Genomic DNA, 20,494 nt, shown 5'->3' with positions numbered 1-20,494 from the left:
GCCAGACATTGTACAAATACAAAAGCATAACAGACCTTGCTCTCACAGTGCTTATTTTCTAACCCTAGTTAGGAAAATCAGAATCCACAAAACAAAAAAATTAGCAGGAAATCACTTACTTTACTAAAGAACCTACTTGAAGGTTCCTCCAAAGAGCGGTTGCCTTTGCATACCGAGGTGTTTGTTCAGCCTGCTGAACAGAGGGGGAACAGAGAAGCTTCTGGCTGAGGCATCAAAAGTGTTGTTGCCTCTGACCGAAGAGCATTCAGAAGTGGAGATAAAACATCTCTGAAAAGGGTTGTTTTTTTTAAAAGGGCATATTTTCTGGACAGAATCTTTTGTGGATACCAAATAACAACAGTGGTAATGCTGATAATGCTAGTTAGCTTTTATATAAGGATAACGATGCTTTACTGGTATTATTTCATTTAATCCCCACAATAACCCTGGCAGGTTTTTACAGATGGGGAAACTGGGGCAAACACAGGTTAAAATAACTTGCCCAGGGTCACACAGCAAATGAGTGTCTGAATCTGGATTTGAACTCAGATCTTCCTTACTCCAGGTCCAGCTGTCTTTATCCACTGTGACACACCTAGTTACTTGTGTGGGATTGGCCTTCAAATAAAAAAAATTTAAAAACCAACATTTGTCCTTCTTCTAGTATATACATTTAAGTGTCACAAAGAAACATTTTATTACTATATATGTATATATACATATATAAATATTCCTATAGCATATTCATGACTATGGATACAGGTTATGTAGTTGGTGAATGACAATGTATTTTCAGTTATGGCCCTCACTGCCCAGCATATATTCCTCATTTCCCTGCCAGTACCTAGTTTATGTGTTGCTCAGAGGTGCAGGATAATTTTATATATGAATCCGAGCATAACAAAAACCAACTAGGAAAGCAAACTTGAAGAGAAAAATAATTTAAAATACACATAATTTTCAAAGACAAATGTAAGTGACCTAGAGCTTTTTCAGAGACCCAGTGATATCTTGGCCATTTTTAAATACATGTTTGTATGCCTTTAAAAAGTTTCATTGGATGTATATATTTTTAAAAATTTTGTATCTGAAATTGTATATATGCGTATCTGTGACCATCAGGAGAAGGAAGAACTCTTGGTATCTAAGGTCCAACTAAGTAGAAAATAACCGTGAATATTGCACTTGGCTATTCATTTTATTTAGTGGAAAGGATAAAAATAAAATATCAACAAATCATTAAAGATGAACACTCTCCACTGTCTTCCCCATCTCCTATCATTGCATTCAATTGGGTCGCAGCTGACAAAAAAGAAGACTCAAATTGTGTGACAACCTTGATTCTCTGAAGCTGTGAGTCATTGCCTTTTTGTTGGAATAAGTTGGTAGCTTCTGAAAAAGAGGTTATTTCAAACAAAAGTTTTCTGCCTTTTGCTTTCAAAACAGGATATGGGGTGTTTAGATTTATTTTGTCATGGAAAGTAGATATTATCAGGCATCTATTCAAGGCAAAACGTATCTTTTAAATTGGAAGAGCTTTGTCCCTTTATGGAAACACCTTGCATTGAAACCTTGTCAAGAATCATTTTGTTACCTCTGAATGGCTCTTCCATTTTCTTTTTTTCTTCTCCTATTTTCAAAGAAGGAAACTATGAAATGTTTGTTGTGAAACTATGCAGGGATATAGGAAAGTGATGGGCAGGGGTATGTGTGTGCAAGGGAATAAGTTATTGTTGTTAGTCATCAAAAGAAACATAGAATTCTCCCAATTGCTTCTATCCCAAATGGACCTAGTGATATAACCTCTTATCCTAGAAAGCTCAACAGTCCATTCCTCATGATGTTTACTTGCTATATCATTATATTTGGTAATACCTTTAGAATGTGGAATCTTGATGTTTGAAATAAACTCTACATAAATGCTTCTCAGAAAAGCTAATTTGGGATTCAGCAGCTCTCATTTACATGACATTTTATAAGCCAAAGTAACCATATGAATGTGATATGTTTTGGGCACTTGGACCCATCAGTGATGTCATTGGTATCTACACTCCTTCCATTGATGACCACAACCATTCCACTGTCTCATCCTGGCACTTCTTGTCCACTGCTTTCTACAGATCCTCCTTAGAGAGAATGCCCAGTACACTGGAGGCCAGACTTTAATTCTTTTTATTATCTTGGGTGTATAAATGTGTTATTTACATAGTCCAACTGTTGTTTCCAGATCTTACTACATGACCTCTTTTTCCAGTTATTTGTATGCTTGATGATATCCTTTGTATCACTAACCCAGTTGAAGAGAAATTTAAGAAGTCAGGTTCTAATTCTGATAATTTTAGTGTGTTTTACAAAATTTAAAAGCCAACAGCAAGTTTATCCAAGAATTAATTCTTAAATTTCCTAAATTAAACCTGTTTTGTTTTTAGTGGGTCTTGCCAAGGAATTTTTCCCTGGCAAATTTCATTTCCTTTCCTTCTGTTTTATTCTTGTAGATCAAACAATACCAAAAGAAAACCAACAACAACCCCCAGCCATCGTTTAAAAATCATTTGTTTTCCGTGTATGCTATTCTGTTATCAAGTACTGAAATTGAATGTGTATTACATTACCTCCTTTGATTTTCAGCTTTCCTTGAGTATGTTAAAATTATGTTTGCAGATTTTTTTTCTGTTTTTGTATATTTTTGAGGATTTGCATTGTTTTTATTTGTGGGGTTGGGGTTTTGTTTTTTGTTTTTGTTTTTTGCCTTTATCCTTTCTTTCTCTCTTGCTTTTGTAGTGTCAGATTCCTCTTCCTCCTCTTCTCTTTCAAGAACAGAATCTTCTCTTCACCTGTTTGTGTCTACTCATCTTCCTCATTCTCATCCCAAACCTGACACTTTTGTGTGGCCCCGGGCAGCTTATTCAGTCAGTGACTCAGGCCCCCACCGGAAACCCTCTCTCTGTAAAAATGTTTTTGGCATTCTTGTTCAGTTTGCTTGGTGTTTTGTTTTCTGATAATCTTTCTAACTGATAAGCCATGTTTAATGAACATACAGGAATACTCAGAAAGTTTAGAAAGAAAACTCTGTTCATTAAAACATCAGGAAGTTGGAAGTAGGAAGAAGGGCAGGGAAGTGGAAGTATGTATGCAAACACACAAAGTCCTCTATGGCTCTGGGCCCCAAATTTAGAGCTCTCTTTTTCCTAATTGAAAAGAAAGGGAGTTGTTCAGAGCATCAGTAAACTGGGTCAGTAAACAGAGTCAGTGTACTGGGCACCTTTGGAAAGTCAGTGCATTAGATGCTTTTCTGGATCCGGTATTTAAAGTACTTTCCAAAAGCTGAGACGCAAGGTATCTTTTTAGAGTCCAGCACTGGGTATGCAAGATACTTTTCCAGAGTCTGTGGATCTTTCTAGGCTCGTCTTCTGAAGTTCATTTGAGCGAGTAGTAAAGGAAATGGAGATAGTAGGTACAAAATATCATTAATGTTTTCAGTTTTAATTTTAGAAACATAGTTACGTTGTCAAGAGTCATTTTGTTACCTCTGAATGGCTCTTCCGTTTTCAGAGAAGGAAACTGTAAGATGTTTGTTGTGAAACTATGCAGGGAAATAGGAAAGTGATGGGCAGGGGTGTGTGTGTGCAAGGGAGTGAGTTATTTACGTAGCTCCTATTCTGTGTCATTCACTGTGCTAAGCACTTTTTCATAGGATCTCATTTGTTCTCCACAGCAGCCCGGAGAGGTAGATGCTGTTGTTATCCCCGTTTTATAGTTGAGGGAAACTGAGGCACACAGGTTAAATGATTTGCCCAGAGTCGCACAGCTCGTAAATATCTGAGGCCAAATTTGAATTCAGGTCTTCTTATGCTAGGCCCGGCACTCTGGGCACTGTGCCACCAGCTGCCTCCAAATGAGGCACTGTCCTAGTTTAATCTTGCTTAAATTAATATTGAAATAAAAGAAAAACTTGAGCTAGACAAGGAACTATCCATTAGGACCGCCACCTGTGGATTAAAATGAGCTGCTTTGGGTGGCGATTTATCATTATACATAGCCGTATAAGGGTATAACATTCTCACTAGTGCAGTTTGTCCAAGTTTCTTTTCACCTATTTCTTTACCATTCATTCACACTGAATATTATTGAAGAATTTCATTGCAGGATCCAAAATTGCACAACTGTTTCTTATTCCCACCTTTAAAATGTGTATTGAATTGAAGATTTTTAGAGGTAACTAATGCTTCAGTATTAGAGAATTATTTTCTCTGAAGCAGGGAAATCTGTTTTCCATCTTCTGAATGGTTAACCCATTATATTATTCCATACGCACACTAAGAGAAGAAATAAAACTATTATCTAGATAGTTCAAACCAAGAAACTCATTTGCCTCAATTATCTATTTTAAGGGTTTTGAATTCTGCTTTTAACTTTAAAGGTAGTTTCATGAAGTGAAAGGTTCTGATGGAGATGCCTCAAAAGATACTTATAATGCTTTCATATTATTTTTGACTTTTGTGTCTCTTAATTCACTGATGAACAGGAAAAAAAAACAGTGATATGTTTTATCTTCCACAAATCAATTAGAATATTTATATATACCTCTGTGTATATGTGTGTGTATATTTTTTTTGTTTAAATTAAACTCTTAAGGCAACTCTCCAGATATTTTCCCCAGAAAGTCAATTTTTACCGAATTAGTTTAGCCCAACCCTGATCCCAACTGAAAACTAGATTTTTACTATGCTTGATATACTTTTATCATCCCTCCATTTATCATGAACCTCATTAAAATCATCTAGTAAAAAGATATGAAACAAAGATGTGTTGCTGGGCACCCAGAGAAACTTTTTGTTTCACTGTACCTTTGGAATTCTGAAGTTGTGATTTTCTTTTAGACACTTGACTACAGATTAACTACCAAATTGTTATGGTATTGAGCTTCCCTCCAGACTTTCTGTTCACTGTGGTACACTGTACATCCAAAGCAATGCTCAAATATTTGATTTTTGTGGAGCTGTCTGAGTCATTCCTCAAGGAATATCTAACCACTAACAAGAAAATGCGTTAGTGGAAGATCTGTGCTTCGAAGACTTAGGTGGGTTTTTTTTTTTTTTTAAAGACTGGGTGGAGTAGGATGAGCATCTTTTTCTGATTACATGTTGAAATGCAGTGTCTCCATTGTAAACACTTGATAAACGACTATGAAATTGACTCTCTAAGCCTTTCTTTCAGGATAAACAGGTTTCTCAGGTTCAGAATTTTATGTTTTTTCCCCACTTTGACTTCATAGAAAGAATTGGCTTAACACTTGTGAATACTGGCCCATGAATTGAGCTTAATTAAAGAAAGATTTAAAAAACTTCTTATTTTTGTTTTTGTTATTCCCTTGAGAATTTCTTTTCCTGGAAACCAAATTCATTTTGCGAATTGGTCAGTATCATGTGAATTTTTTTTGGTGGGGTGAAGAACTGGTAGTCTAGTTTTATTGGAATGTAAAATGCATGAAAGAGAGTGAATACATAAGGCTGTGAGGTAGATTGGAGACTGATTATCAGAGCCTTGAATGACAAACCTAAGCAGTTGTATTTGATCTTTTTTAAAAAAATTAATTTATTTTTAGTTTTCAACATTCACTTCCATAAGATTTTGAGTTCTAAATTTTCTTTCCCTCCTTCCCCTCACTCCTCCCCAAGATGGCATACAATCTGATATAGGCTCTACATATACATTCACATTAAACATTTTCACATTGGTCATATCATGTGAATTTTTTAATTGGGAGGGAAATGTCCAGCAGCTTCTCTTTACTTAAAAAAAGAAATGTGTTAGAAAAATACACAGGGTACCACTTATTTGAAAATCTAAGTCAAAACAAGACTTAACAGTTGGAAGGTTATCAGAAATTGATTTGCTTTCTTGTTTTTAATTTAATCGTTTTGTTTTTAATTTGTGGTTTGATTTGTTATTTCAAGGCAACTCTCCAGAAGCATACGTTCATGGTTTTTCTTCCCTTTTTTCAGTTAGTAAGTAGCTTACAGATCTATTAACCTTTTTAGGTCTCCTTTCTTCCTTCCCACAATCACACCTCCCTCCTTCACCACAGAATGTCTCTTTCTATTGTGGTTGATGGGTTGTGGGCAATGGACACAGTGTGTAAAGCAAGGCTGGAGCATGTTTGGCCTTCTGGTCACCTCAAGGGCTGTTTGATTACAAAGATATGAACGCATTCATCTCTTGCTTGAGTTTAATTATTGAAGAGGCAGTATTCTTTTGTCAAGGACTACAGAGAAGCATATTGAGAAACAGAGTAGACAGTTTGGTTTAGTGAGAAGGGCACTGGTCTGGAAGTACGATGACTGTGGTCATTTCACTCCGATGAATCTCAAGTTTCTTCTTGTCCAGAATGAAGGTGTTGGGTAAAATTACCTTTAAAATCCCTTGGCTCTAAATCTTTGTTCTGATCACAGAGAAATGTAGTACTTTCCTTAAAATCGAAAGTGGAACATAATTTTTTATTGTGTCTGCTGAATCCTAGGGGTGACTAAGCAACCTCCTCAGGTGTAGGTAGGTGTATTAGGGGAGATATTAATTCTTTTAAACCATTGGGTTAGTGTTGAACCCTCTAGTCCATTCTAATGGCCTGCAATAATAAATGCAACTCTGAAAGTACCCAGGAAGTTGCTTCCTCACCTGTAACATTATAGTGATTTTATTTCCACTTAACAACATGAAAATCTGTACTTGGAGAAAGAGGTATTTCTGAAGTTGTAAAACTATGATTCTCTTACAAAGAGGCTCTTTGTTATATAGAAGGATTCACCTCCAGTTTTTCTTTCACTATTCATCTAGCAAACATTTATTAAGCAGCAACTGTGTGCAAAGTACTAGACTCCCTTGAGTATTGAGCTTTCCTGGTGTACCTAAAGTATTTGATCTCTAAAATTCAACTTAACTTGCAAATTTTCAGAAATATATAATATGAAGCAAAGCCTATTTGATTTTTTTAAAGGCATTAAAGAATATTTTCTAATAATTACTTTCCTTTTATTCCTAAAGTTCTTGGGCTATCTAAGAAAACACTGGGTAGGTTTACTGTGAGAATAAGCTTCTTGGGTCAATTTTTCATGCCATCGATTGTAGTGAAATCACTGCCCTCCTCATGAAACTTGTCATTGCCCATGAGATAATCATTCTTTAAAAATGAACAACCCAAGAAGGGAAAGAGAAAAACAGATCAATAGTAGAATAAATCGCAGCCTAAGATAAAATTGAGAAGCCAAAAGCAAGATGACATTAATTTTCCTCTTTCCATTATGATTAACATTTTCTTATTGACTCAGCTTTTTATAAATGCAGCATTTTGTGTTGTGATAAAAACATGACTAATAAATCAGTTGTTGTATTTGCTTGAATGAGGCTGCTAAATGCAGTAGTGGTTTTTTAAATTCAAATATAAAATTATTCCAGGATCTAAAAATTACACTTTAGTAACAGTCCCAATTCTCGTCTAGTGACTTTTCTATCCTTTTTAGATATTACATTTTGAATAATTAAATGTCTTTGCAAAGGGCCTTTCACTTAGTAGGTACTCAAGAAATATCTATTGAATGAATGAATATTAAATGCAGCACAGCGTCTTTCAAATGCAATTTTTCCCGATCAAAATCTCAAATAAGTTTCATTGGAGGAGAAGTTAAGTATTCCTTTTACTACCAATCATAGCTTACTTTTCCCCAGCATATTTTAGGTTTATAAAGTGCTTTCCTCACAACCGTAGCAGTGGGTCAGACAAGTATTATTTTTAGCAACTTCACAGTTCAAGAAATTCTGAAGCTCAGAGAGGCGAGGAGGCTTTCCCCACTCAAGCCAGTAGCAAGAGATGGGTCTGGGATTCAAACTGAGGTCTAATGATGCCAGGACCAGTGTTGTCTCTACTGGTTTAGGTTACCTTTCTATTCATACAGGCAAATTCCATATGTTCTCCAGACAACTTATGAATCAACAGTAAATATCACCCAAAATGTAAGTTGAAATTTGAGTTAGAAGCCTTTAATCAGGAATTAGGCTTCCCTTGTTATTTATTTTTAAAAGCCAGAAAAGGGGAAAAAAAACCCAACCCACCAAAAAACCTGTTCTCTTGTTTTCAAAGAGAATAGTAATGTGACCAAGAGAAAGGAGCTGTCCAGGTACAAAGACAAAGCCATAGGAATACTTAGTGTGGAGTATTTACATATAAATTGAAGCATCTGCCTGTTGTAGTCCTATAAAAGATACTGTCTCTTTTAGTGCATAAAGCCTGTGTTGGTAGCTTTGATACATAACTAATCTTCCTGCATGTTTTCTGAATGACTTTGTTAAATGCTTTGCTGTTTGACACTGGCACATCAGAAATTTGAAGCATGGTACCTTTTGCCCTGCATGGTTTTAGTGACATCCAGATCTCTTCCTTCTCTCAGTGGGATAGTTTCTTGAAACTTAACTTTAAAAAAAGTTTTCACTTTCTAGGAGGACAACCTGACGGTGGTTTAAATTGAATTGTGCATTTGACATGCTGTAGTTATTTGGAAATTATGATCTCCTAAGGTTTGGGTCCATGGGTTTGATCATTCTTGTTGACATGGTGATGATGGGCTATGTGAAAAAGAAGAATAATAGCCAGTGACTAAATAACTTTCTCAAAGACTTCACCAAAGAGAACATCATGATTGGGTTCATTATTATGGCATTTGGGCACCTGCTTTCTCTCTTGAGCTAGTGGCATTTCTCATAAATGCTAGTAAATATACTAAAAGACAAATCCTGTCCTTGAAACTTGTCAATTCTCTGTGGCTGCTGCTCAAATTATGAGATGTTGGATTCTTTCTGAATTAGACATCTAAGACATATAGTCTGCCAAAGCAGTGTGAGATGTATTTATAGTGATTAAATATGGTACCACCACCCCCACCACTACAATATTCCTTCCTCATAAACCCTGCATGGGTCCAGGAATACAGAGGGGGTATTTCTGCTCCATCGTCTAAGTGGAAACCAGCACAAAATCAGAAGGTCATGAATAAGAAAAAGGCACAAGTGCTACCCCTGGCATTGAAGCATGGTACCTCTGATCCAGGGAGTGAGGCTTCTCTTGAACATAAACAATGGCCCCTTAGTCCTCTTGCTCCTTTTTTTCCGTATCTGATTTTAGTCCTTGGGGTAGTTGCAGGTGTGATAACTGAAAGTTATCAGCTCATCTGCTAGTGTATCACAGGGATGGTACGATTTAGTTTTCAAGCATGGTATTAAGAACCAGAAATTCCTTTCTGTTTAAAAACCAAATGTTCTGATCAAAGCTTGCTGACAGTGCTGAATCATTCTTACTGTTTTTTAATATTCAACGACATTAAGAAATGAAGCCTCCTTTTCTTTTTTAATTGTAATTAGGCCATAGCTTTTCAGAAATTGAAGACAGGAAACTATTGATAGGTGATATTTCATCATTTGAGGGCTAGGGGGACTGCAGTGCTATAACATATTTTTATATTTCCAATGACGTAGCTGTTAAAGGTAGAGCTCTGATCCAGAGTTAAGATGGAAGAGACATTTATGACAAATGCACAAGCAGAACATGAGGATGTATATCCACATGCTTACTCACTTCTCATGTACAGACACGTGGCAGTTCACATAATCATCCAGATGCTGTGAAATGAGCCAAAATCTAGATTCCCAGGTGTAATAATAGATCATCTGCCAATAGAACGTTTTTCTTTATTCATAACACAAAGAGTGTAGAGAGCTGACCTCAAAACCAGGAAGAACTGGGTTCAAGTTCTCTTACCCTTAGTGGATGTGTGGCCATTACCAAGCCTCTCAGTGTTCAAGGACGCTCTCTAAAACCGTCCAACGTGCAGAGAAAGTTCTGGCCCACATTGGTAAAGAGAATTTCCTCATTGATAGTTCCTGTACCAATAAAATCACAAATCTAGTCCCTATCCCTATTACATTCTTAAAAGCATCCTTTTTTAACCAGCACTTGGGCAATGGAGTAATAGAAAAAAGAGTATTTAGAGTCTCTACAGTGACCTCGGATGTATTGCTTTAACTTCCAGGGCACTTGCTCCCATATCTACAAAATGGGGCAGTTCTGTTTGCACTGCCTGCCTCACAGGGTGTTGTGAGTAGGGTAATTTTCAAACCCTAAAAGTCTATGAAAATTTGAGCTTTATTATGTTCACTGGTTCTACCCACACATTGAAATTAGTCCATGGATGAAACTGAAGTTCTGTTGATTTTACAAATGCTAAAAATAGAAGAAAAAATAGTTGGGCTACAGAACTCACTTAATGCTGTCAGAATAGCCATCATGATGATTATAGTATACAGGTGGGCCATTCATAAACAGACTTGATGGTAAAGATTTTTGCCCAAATTTTCAAGTAGAAGACAGAATCCTGGAGGGAAAAAACTGGATTCTTGGAATACAGTATTGTATTCCTTGTCCTTGTACTTACACTGACCAATAGGCAGACCACTTTTCTTATAGGTCCACCAGGGTGTCTCTAGAAATTCTTCCTCTACTTCATTCTGGACCAGTTAGTTTTTTTTTTCCCCCTTCGTATACCATGATGGTGGTCCAGAGAGAATTGTCTGAAGAAAGCCCTAGTTATTCCAGAGAGTGGCACTGATAATTCAGTAGGTGGCACTCTTCCTCCAAATCAGGATTAGTGTCGTGAGTCTGGACTGAGAAGGAATCTTGGGTATTTGGGGGAGGAGGAGAGGGCTGCAGTTCCCACAAACAGAGATCTTGAGCACTCTCACTCAGTGGTTTTTCATGACCTTCTTCCCCTCCTGTCTAAAATTGGCAATTTAACCAGAGAGGGCTGTGCCAAATTTCAGTATTGGTTCTCATGTACCTGCATCAACTCTCAGTTCAGCTCATTATAGCAGCCGTTTTTTTTTTCCTCTTCAAACCTGTTGTGTAATGTTGCTTAGGTTATGCCTACCAGTATCACTCAATCTGCAGGAGGAGTGGGGAGGGAGGACAGGACCAGCTGTCAAACAGCACCCAGGACTGATAGTTGCTATAAAGATAGGTGCTTCTCAAATTAGTAAAGTAAATAATAGATGATCTTCAACCAAGTCATTTTCCATGGCTAACCTGTTGAACCTAGAGGATTTGGAAGCAATTGAACTTGTTCTATAGAACCCTATGGTTAAATGGAGCAATTTAACTAGGAATGGGTCTTCTGGCAATTATGGGTACACTTAACTAGCAGTAGGCACACTGTAGCTTATCTCTTACTATTCATTGAGTTATAGAATGATAAAGTTGGTCTATTTTTTGTTGGTGTTTGAGTTCAGAGTTAAAAAAAATAGATTGAAAAGGACCTTAGAGATCTTCTAGCCTTTATCGTATAGTACCGGAATGAACTGCCCAGGGTCACACAGATCATGAGATCTTAGAGTTCAGCCCCCTCATTTTACAGACAAGGAAACTGAGGATACCCAGAGAGGTTAAGTTGCCACTGTGCCACCTAGTTGCTCACCTACAGCACCTCCTCTGGTGGCACTTCACAACTCCCACTGTCAGGTCAGCTGCCTAAGAGCAGCTGGCTAAAGAAGGGGTTTCTTGGCATCACCCTGAGGGTTCAAGGGATTGATGCTTATGGTGCTGCTGCTCACAAGTCTCCATTGATTATAAACTAGGCAGAATTAGTTAATTACCTTTTAGAAACCAGTATTTACTGAGATGATGTAGTAAATACAGTTGGTACAAAAGCATTCCCCACAACTCGGGGACACATTTTCCCACAAGTACATACAGAGTCCAAGGGCAAGTGGAATAAAGCTTAGAGAGCACATGAAGTAAAGCTGGTAATTCACATTATGTGTCTGAGACAGAACTTGAACCCAGGTCTGCTCTTGGTCCCCTTACCATGCTACTTCTCTTGCTGATGTGATGTATACTATCCCTTTAAGACACTCCTCCATTAATATGGAAAAGTTCAGTGGTGAAAGGGAGTGAATAACTCTTTTTACATCAAATAGTAAAGTTGGTGTATCTGTGTTAGTGTGTGTATATGTTATGTTGTTTATTTCTTTGTAGTTGTTTTTCCCCTTCTTTACTGTCTCCAATTTTGGGGTACTTAATTTCAACATACTTAGGCACTGTTCCATACTCCGGGAAAGCAAAGTCAGAACCAAAATTGTCCCTGCCCTCCAGGAGTTTACATTCTAGTTGGGGGGGAGGGGTTCAGCGTGTGCACAGATCTTTACAAAATAAAGTAATTTGAGGAAGGCAAGAGTGTTCACAATTGGGGAAATGCAAGGATTCTTCATGGAGGATGTGCACGTTGAGCTGAGCCTTGAAGGAAGCTAAAGATTCTGAATGTTGGAGATCAATAAGAAATATATTTGAGGCATGACTAGATTTTTTATTCTAAAAAAAAAATATGTATGTGTGTATATATATGTATATATAGTTATTCTGAACTGATAAACACCAACCAGTGGGAGAATTCCCATGTATAAAGAACATAAAAAAGGATGTGAAATCACAAACATCAAGCACAGCTTTATTTTAGTAATTCCTGAGCACAGCTGATGTTCACAGAACACTGCCATTATCACCCTTAGAAGTAATAGATGTTTGATTACCAGCGGTGTTCCACTGCATAATTCAAAAGATACGGGCTGTGCCTTCATATTGCTGGCACGTTAGGTCACCAACTTAAGAGGAGCGAGTGTCCATTTAGAGTGTGACTGTGGTTGTCGTGTAATTGTTATCTTCATAAATATTGCCACATGTTTTCCTTTTCTTTATTTTTTTAGATTACTTTAACAGAATGAGAAAATACACATGCCCTTGGCCAGCATCTGCTAAGTGCCTCAAGCAGTGTGCCACACGCATCCAGATCACTTGTATTGACTGATTCTTGTTTTGTAGAGACCTGAATTTCTTTGAGTCCGTGAAGATAGGTGTCCTCTGAATAGTGGGTGTAGACATACAGAAAGCTGTTGAGACAGCATTCCCCAGGAAAACAAAGTAAAAGCACTGACATACGCACTTTGTTTAGGGTTCCATCTTATCAGGGAATCATCCCAGACTTGAACTGCATACATTGAAGTTTCTGTCTGTTAAATGTACCCAGTTATCTGTGTCACACTCACATATTTATCTTTGCTAGTAAATGTGTCTAAAGTATGGCTAATGTCTCCTTTGTCCAGAGAGGCGTGGCTTAGGTTTGTGTTAGAAGAACAAATAGAACTCGTATATTAGTATAATTAGTGGCCTTAATTAGTGCTTTCAGCATATGGGAACTAAGCCCAGAGAAGAAGCAAACCCTCTCTCTCTTTTTTTTTTTTTGCTCATTTTTATATTAGCTAGATCTGAAATTTGGATTTTATTTTTGCCCATGATGGACCAAGTTTAGTTGGCTTATAACTGACACATAGATAACATATTTTTGTGGGCATAATTAGTGGATATCTTTGCCAGTTCATCGTGGGTTTAAAAAAAAAGAGAAGACCTGAACAACCCCTGAAAATAAACATAGTCTTTGCAACAAGTGAACAGCAAAAACTGATAGAAATGTTTGGAAGCTTCACAATTTTTATGAAGGCCTTTCCTCAGCCTTGTACACCAAAAGAAAGGATTAGAATGGAATGAGTGAGCTCTCACTGGCAAATGTCTCCAGGCTTTCCTAAAGTTCAGTGCTTGTTGATTCATGGTTGTTTACCTGCGGTATTGGAAAGCAAGCAAGCTTGGTCATGAAAGTCGTTATCACCAGTCCCCAAATTTATCTATATTTGATAGTTTAGTGCTTAAGATCCTCGGAAAACTCACATAACTAGAACAGACCATAGGATTACAAACTTAAGGGTTCACGGGCTCTTAGAAAAAAACATGCATTTAAAAATTTTTTTATCATAAACTAGTAACTAGTATAAAAAGACACATAATCAAATAGGTTTATAAAATAAGCTATAAAATTTTAATAAACCCTTAATATTTTAGCAAAGTAGAACCAAACAGATTAATAATCAGAAACCAGTTAAAATGTGTTCCCTATCTCTGTATATCTGAAGATCCAGATACCTTTGGTTTTCTTTTTTCGTGTGTGTGTGTCTACAAATATGTGTATGCATATGTGTGGATGTATGCATATATACACACAGAGAGAGAAATAGTTGTAGTCAGTATCTTTACCATTTTAGTTCTGCTGATCTCACTTACATATTTTTGGATAACTGCTTCACTTTGTATAATTTCAGATAACTTTTGCCGTATTCCTTATAGTATAGCCTCCATAATTATTATTTTTATAGCACTCTAATATCCCATTGCATATCAGCCATTTTCCATCCATTGAATTATAGATTGTTTCCAATTCTTTGCTGTTCCACATGAAGCAGCTAAGCATATTTTTGTATAGAAGAGTCCTTTTTTGTCTTTTTGCAATATATTTAGGATTAAATTTTAGCAATGTCAGGGTCAAAATATATGATCTGGTTTTTTTTTACTTTTGTATTGCTCTCTAAAACTATATATTTTTAAATTTAGCAGAACTTTTTCTGATTCAAATAATTTTTCTCATCTTATTGTTCTCTTGCTAAAGAGACTATTGATTCTATAGACCTAACAGCCATATATTAAGGCAGATAACATAAGTATATATATTTTTTTATTCCTCCCTGTTGCCCTGATCCTCTCCCTCTTCTTTCTTGTTCTTCTGGAAGTGCATTAGCCACTCACGGGCCCTGTTCCATTATTAATTAGCACAGAAACTTTGACCTGTTCATTTTCTGACCTGTGACAGTTCATTCCTCCTTTGGCAGACTGATGGGAGGCTTACTGTATCAGTGCCAGGTTCAGTGTAGATATCAGATCAGCTTTAGCCATTCTGCAGCTCAGAATTTCTCGAGCTTGAGAGGTCCACCAACCTCTGCTTCCCTAGTAGCAGGGAGTACAGCTTGCACTACCATGCCTGCCAATAGGTACATTTTAGAGCAATACTAAGGTATATTGAATAATACATATAATATGACCTGAAAAAATTCCAAAGTGCTGAGTTTCAATGGGGTAGCTTGTACCTTGGGAGAGAATCTGGCTTTCTTAGTAGTAATGAAATAGTCATCTCTTCTTTGACACACACAACACATCCTCAACCTTGAAAATTGATGAAGGCTGACATTTAAATTGGAATTTAAAGTTTGCCAAGTACTTTGTCTATGTTTTCTGATTTGATCTTTACAACAACCCTAGGAGAAAGGTGTTATAGGTTTTATTATTCTCATTTTATTCATGGGGAAATGAAGGTTCATAGAGGTTAAGTGACTTGCCCATGGTCACACAGTCCAGGTCTGTCTAATGCCCCAGTCCAGCACTCCATTCACTCTGACATATTGTCCCTCAAAAAGTTCATAGAACCATAAGTTAAGAGGTAGAAGGAAATTTAGAAGCCATCGATTCCAGCCTCTTCATTTTATAGATGAGGAAACAGACGCAGAATGATTGCATGATTTGCTTGGAAGCACACAACTAGAATCTGACTATATTAGGCCTGTGAGGTTAAAAAAATTATTGAATATTGATAATATTTTAAAATTGGCAAGAGTTGAAAATTATTCTCTGAATTCTGAAACTATTACTTCCATAGTCAGGTAACAGAGACAAAAGTAACCAGCATTTATTCAGTTCCTAGCATTGACAGAGTCCTGTGTTTGTTGTCGTATTTTCCAGTTACATCTCAATACTTAATGGGTCTGTGATTTGGGGAGTTTAAGTATTCCCATCAACGGTACATATGTCAGTCTCTCTATTTCAAGTAGATATCATCTTTCATAAGTTGCTGTGGCCAAAAGAATTTATCACCTGATGGTGATTCTGGTAGCAAACCAACGTTGTGGTGGTTTTCCAGCTGGGTCTCAGTAAATGGATAAAGGAAAATCTTACTCATCCAGGAGCAAAGAGAAATCATAGCTCCTCCTGATTGTTAATAGTTTAACTTGAGACAAATTGGCCATTTTGTTTTCTATGTGATTATTCCTTTGACTAGAAAACATTTTCATTTCACTGCTTTTCATTAGCCACTATCATGGGCAGCACAACTTAATTGTATTTTCTGAGCTGGATCACTCTCTGAGCCCTTATATTTTTGTTCTAACTCTTCCCACTGCCCCCACCCCCATCTATTATTAGCCTTAATAATAGTCATTTGATCGCACACAGTGCAAAAAGCATTGCTGCTCGTAGCATTTAAGCCAAGCCGTATAATGCAAGGCCTAGAGGAGAGGTCTTGCCCAACCTCCTGGATACAGGCTGGCTAAGTGAATGTGGACCTATTAGTTTCTGGAAATTAGGCGTTATTAGTGATTTCTTAGAGGAGTAACTGCCTCAGGTACACGACACCGGCATTGTGGATACTTCTGAATATTACCGATACTCAATAATTGCAACTATTATTAATGCCGGAGAACTCTATTCTCCATGACTCATGGGTATTTGTGATAAGTTGTATGTATTCCAAGAAAGGCTGAAAGCCTCTTGTGAAGAGTAACGTTGAATAGCCACCCTCAATCTTTAGGCCTTGTGCAGGGTGTGCTAATGCCCTATCCCAGCTTTGATTTCAGAAATGGTGAGCCAGTCGGCTTCAGCCAGCGGAAAGAGCGCTGGGTTTATAGTCAGGAAACCTAGGCTCAGATACTAACTCAGCTACGTTGTGATCTGGACGTCCCATCTTGGAGCCTCAGATTCTTTATCTGTAAAGTGAGGGGGAGTGATGTTTAAATCCAATAATTCTATGATGAGTCCTCATGAGTAAAGTTTCTTGGGGTGGTTGCTTCCCCTGGCGCATTTCTATCTAGACCAGAAGGATAAAGGCCAAACTTCAAAACAAAATTTGACAGTTGCTGAGAAATTTTCTTAGAAAAGGTTACACCAGCGTATATGATGGCAGGGAGGTGTGGGTTTGTTGGAGTTTGTTGGCTTCTGTGATATTTTTTTTCACGTACTTTCACAGGTTCGGTTCATGCCACCTCCATAGCAGCCTCCAGAGTGGAACAGGCCCTTTCAGAGGTAGCTTCATCTTTGCAGAGTAGTGCCCCTAAGCAAGGGCCCTTACACCCTTGGATGACGCTTGCCCAGATTTGGCTCCATGCAGGTAAGACGGTGAAAGCCTAATAACCCCTCCCCTGTCCCCCTCCCTTTCCTTAACAAAGCAAGATAAGCTGCATGAATGGATGTGGAGTCATCTGGCAGTCTTGTTTTTGGGCAGGTGCACCAAATATGTATATAGGGCTGTAGTAAGTTGGAAATGGGTATCGCTTCTGATGCAGGGTACAGAGGGAAAGAGCCCTGCCTCTGGAGTCAGAGGACTTAAGATTCACATCTTATTTCATGTGCACGCCCTTGAAAAAGTTACTTAGCCTGCATGTGCCTCAGTTTCCTCATCTGTAAAAGGAGGAGGTTGGATGAGATGGTTTCTGAAGTGCCTTCCAGCTCTATATCTGTCAGGTAGAGAAGGGCTTTATATTTTTGTTTGAGAAACCTAGACCTCATTTATATGTATGATGGTTGTGCTTCAAGTCTCTTTCAGAACACTAGAGTTTGAGAAACAAAAACATTACATTTTATTTCTTTTGCTTAAAATCAGTATCTGTGACTTGCAGTGCTTGGTTTTTTTCTTACTTGTTACCTGTGGAAAATCAGTAATTGATTTCATGGACATATGAAGTACTCGAAGAGCCTTGAGCACTTTTGAACTCTTGATGGACGTTAATTATCCAGTTGTGGTTTATCTAGAACTTTTGCTCCCTTTCCATTTTGCTTGAGTTCTTTATCTCTCTGGTCCCCATTTCACCTGTGGTGGTTTTTGGACTGATCTTCCTCCTCTTTACATCCAGTCTGTAAGTTTTGTTTTATTTTGACTGAGGCAGAAACATTCCTTAATCCTGTTCTGCACTTCTCTTCTTTCTATTGGGAGTCAACAGATAATCTTCCCAAAATTTTCTCCCAAGATAGAGATATGAAGATAAGTGGGTCAGACTGCTGGGATCACCTAAGCTAGACATTTATTACTGGATTTATTAAGAAACATGCAAAATTTTTTAAATTTAAACTATTAATGGTGTCTTCTGGCTACAGAATATCAAGTCTTTGTTTGTCTTTATAAACAGCTTCTTATAGTATCCAGAGGGACTCATTCCAAAGCATCGCCAGTAGGTATATATTATCCTGTAAGAGTTACTGCACTGATTTCTGAAGGCCAAGAAATGATGTCATCATAATTGAGAGTACATATTATAGATGCACGGATCTGTAGCCTGCACAGACCCATTCCGGTTGGAGAGTACAAATGATTACCTCCCAGCTGCCTCCCAAGTCATGACAGAAGCATAGTGCATAGTAGTGTGGTGGTCAGACATGGTTCCTGACCTTTGTGCTGGACCAGGCAGATCTTTGTATTCTTCAGAAGGCTCAGCTTCTGTGAAGGCTGCCTTAGTCCTTCCAGTTGTTGGTGCTCTTTCTTCTAAATTACTTATTAACTACTTCTTTGAGTGCTTATTGCATCCTCCCCATTTGAATGGAAGCTTCTTGAAGAAAAGGACTTCCTCATTTTTGTTTTTGTGTTAACAGTGCCTAGCATAATAATCCATTACAATAAATAATAAATGCAATAAAATAATAAACACAATAATACATTACAGTTGGAAGGGATATCAGAAATTATCTGACCACCTCATTTTTTAAGGGTGAGGCAGTGGAGCCTTAGAAAGGAGGTTTTTTAACCCAGACAAGTTAGTGCCAAAACTGGCTTTTCCAACTCATGTTCTAGTTAAGTTTGAGCTACACTAAGCTGCCTCTTGGTGTGGAAAAGGAAAGGGAAGATAGAAAACTCTGCCACACCAAACTGGTAACTCATCTGTAGCTACCTGTTAGAAGCTCGAAAATTCTTTGGATGTGTATTTATTCATATGGTCCCCTGTCTCTCTTCACTTCTGATAACAGAGGATACACCATAGCAAGGCCAACAATGTGGCTCGACCGAACCAGCAAGGGAAAGTTCTGACATTCCTCCTAGACTAGTGATAGCGAGTAATGTACCATAAATACTTCCTTTATTTCCTCCTACAATAATTTCATACCCTTACATACTGTTTTTCTTTGGGCAGAGTAGATATTATATAATAGGATGGGATGAATTTTTATCTTTTTCAGAATTATTGCCATTTTTTGACTGTTTCAAAGCAATTGCTTTCCCTGGAAGACTCAGAATATAATTAAAGCTTCAAATACTCTTTGAAGGTATAAATTCAGAAAAGAACAAAGGCAACCTGTGCTGACCTAGTAATTAGAGTAATACTTAGCATTTATAAAGCACCTTCTATGTGCCAGGCACCGTGCTAAATGCTTCACAAATATTATCTCGTTTGATCCTAACAATAACCCTGGGTGGTAGGTGCTATTATCCCCACTTTTAAGTTGAAGAAATCTAGACACACAGGTTAAGCTGCCCAAGGCCAGGAAGCTAGTAAGTGTTTGAGGTTGGATTTGAACTCACGTCTTCCTGACTCCAGACCCAGCACTTTATCCATTGTGCCACCTAGCTCTATTCCGTGTATGTGTGCACCTACAAGCGGTGCATGCACGCACACGTGCACACACCCACACCAGAGACTTGTGGATACACACATGCACACAAATAGAAATACAAAAAAACACACTTTTTTAGAGTAACGCAGCAGTGAGATATTCAGTAATAATAGTTCACACACGTGTAATGTTTTAAGGTTTACGAAGCTTCTTCCTCATAGCAACCCTGTGAGTTTATACTAGTATTCTTACCACCATTTTACTAATGATAAGTCTGAGGATCAGAGAGTTGAAGAGGCAAGTTATAGTCAGTCCAAGACTGTACAACTAGTAAATAGCCAAGCTAGGACTTGAACCTGGGTGTTCTGACTCTAAGACAAACGCTCTTTACGCTGTCAGCAGCTGATTTCTCTCCAAAATGCAACCTGTTTCTAGAGTGTTTTGTACATTTTCTCTCACTTGCTTGTATTTCTGGTATACCTAGCTCTAATGGGAATGATGCATGTGGAATGGAGGCAGTTGAGTATTCACACCAATTCTCTCAAAAATCTGATTCTAAAATATGGGCTTCTGATGTCTAGCCTAGTTTTTCTTTAATCCCTTTAGCCACAGAACTATTCTGGACCTGAAATGTACTGACAGAACCCATAAGTCGTGACCTGCTCATTTCGGGGTGGGGCATGGAATTTGCTTTGAGATAAGAAGCAGTTGGGGACATTTTGAAGCAGACGTGTTTCCTCACTTTTGAGCTATTTTTAAAGTGAGCTAATAGTTAAAAATCCTTATAAATACTCTTTCTTGGTACACATTTTTTTATTCAATCTTTTAAGGATAAAAATATCACTCATATTAGAATTTTCTTAAAACTCCTTATTCGTTTCATGTGGAACCTAGCTTTGGAAAAAAAAGCTAATCCAGGCTTTTGTGTAAGAG

At 37.7% G+C, this 20,494-nt stretch overlaps 1 protein-coding gene across 4 annotated transcripts in view; it reads left to right on the top strand.

The window, feature by feature from the left end:
* TTC7B (tetratricopeptide repeat domain 7B) overlaps positions 1-20,494 on the top strand; it is a 333,472-nt gene that overhangs the window by 229,530 nt on the left and 83,448 nt on the right. For 2 of the 4 annotated variants that reach the window (XM_036735888.1, XM_036735891.1), the window contains 3 exons: positions 2,782-2,946; positions 5,958-6,008; positions 16,989-17,129. In XM_036735888.1, coding sequence (XP_036591783.1) covers positions 2,782-2,946; positions 5,958-6,008; positions 16,989-17,129 — 357 coding nt within the window. The remainder of the gene's footprint in view (positions 1-2,781; positions 2,947-5,957; positions 6,009-16,988; positions 17,130-20,494) is intronic. The other 2 variants (XM_036735889.1, XM_036735890.1) reach the window with 2 other exon arrangements.

Source organism: Trichosurus vulpecula, chromosome 8 (assembly GCF_011100635.1).
Source record: "Trichosurus vulpecula isolate mTriVul1 chromosome 8, mTriVul1.pri, whole genome shotgun sequence".
In the NCBI taxonomy this organism is placed as follows: Eukaryota; Metazoa; Chordata; class Mammalia; order Diprotodontia; family Phalangeridae; genus Trichosurus; species Trichosurus vulpecula.
This window is presented reverse-complemented; position numbering and strand designations above follow the sequence as displayed.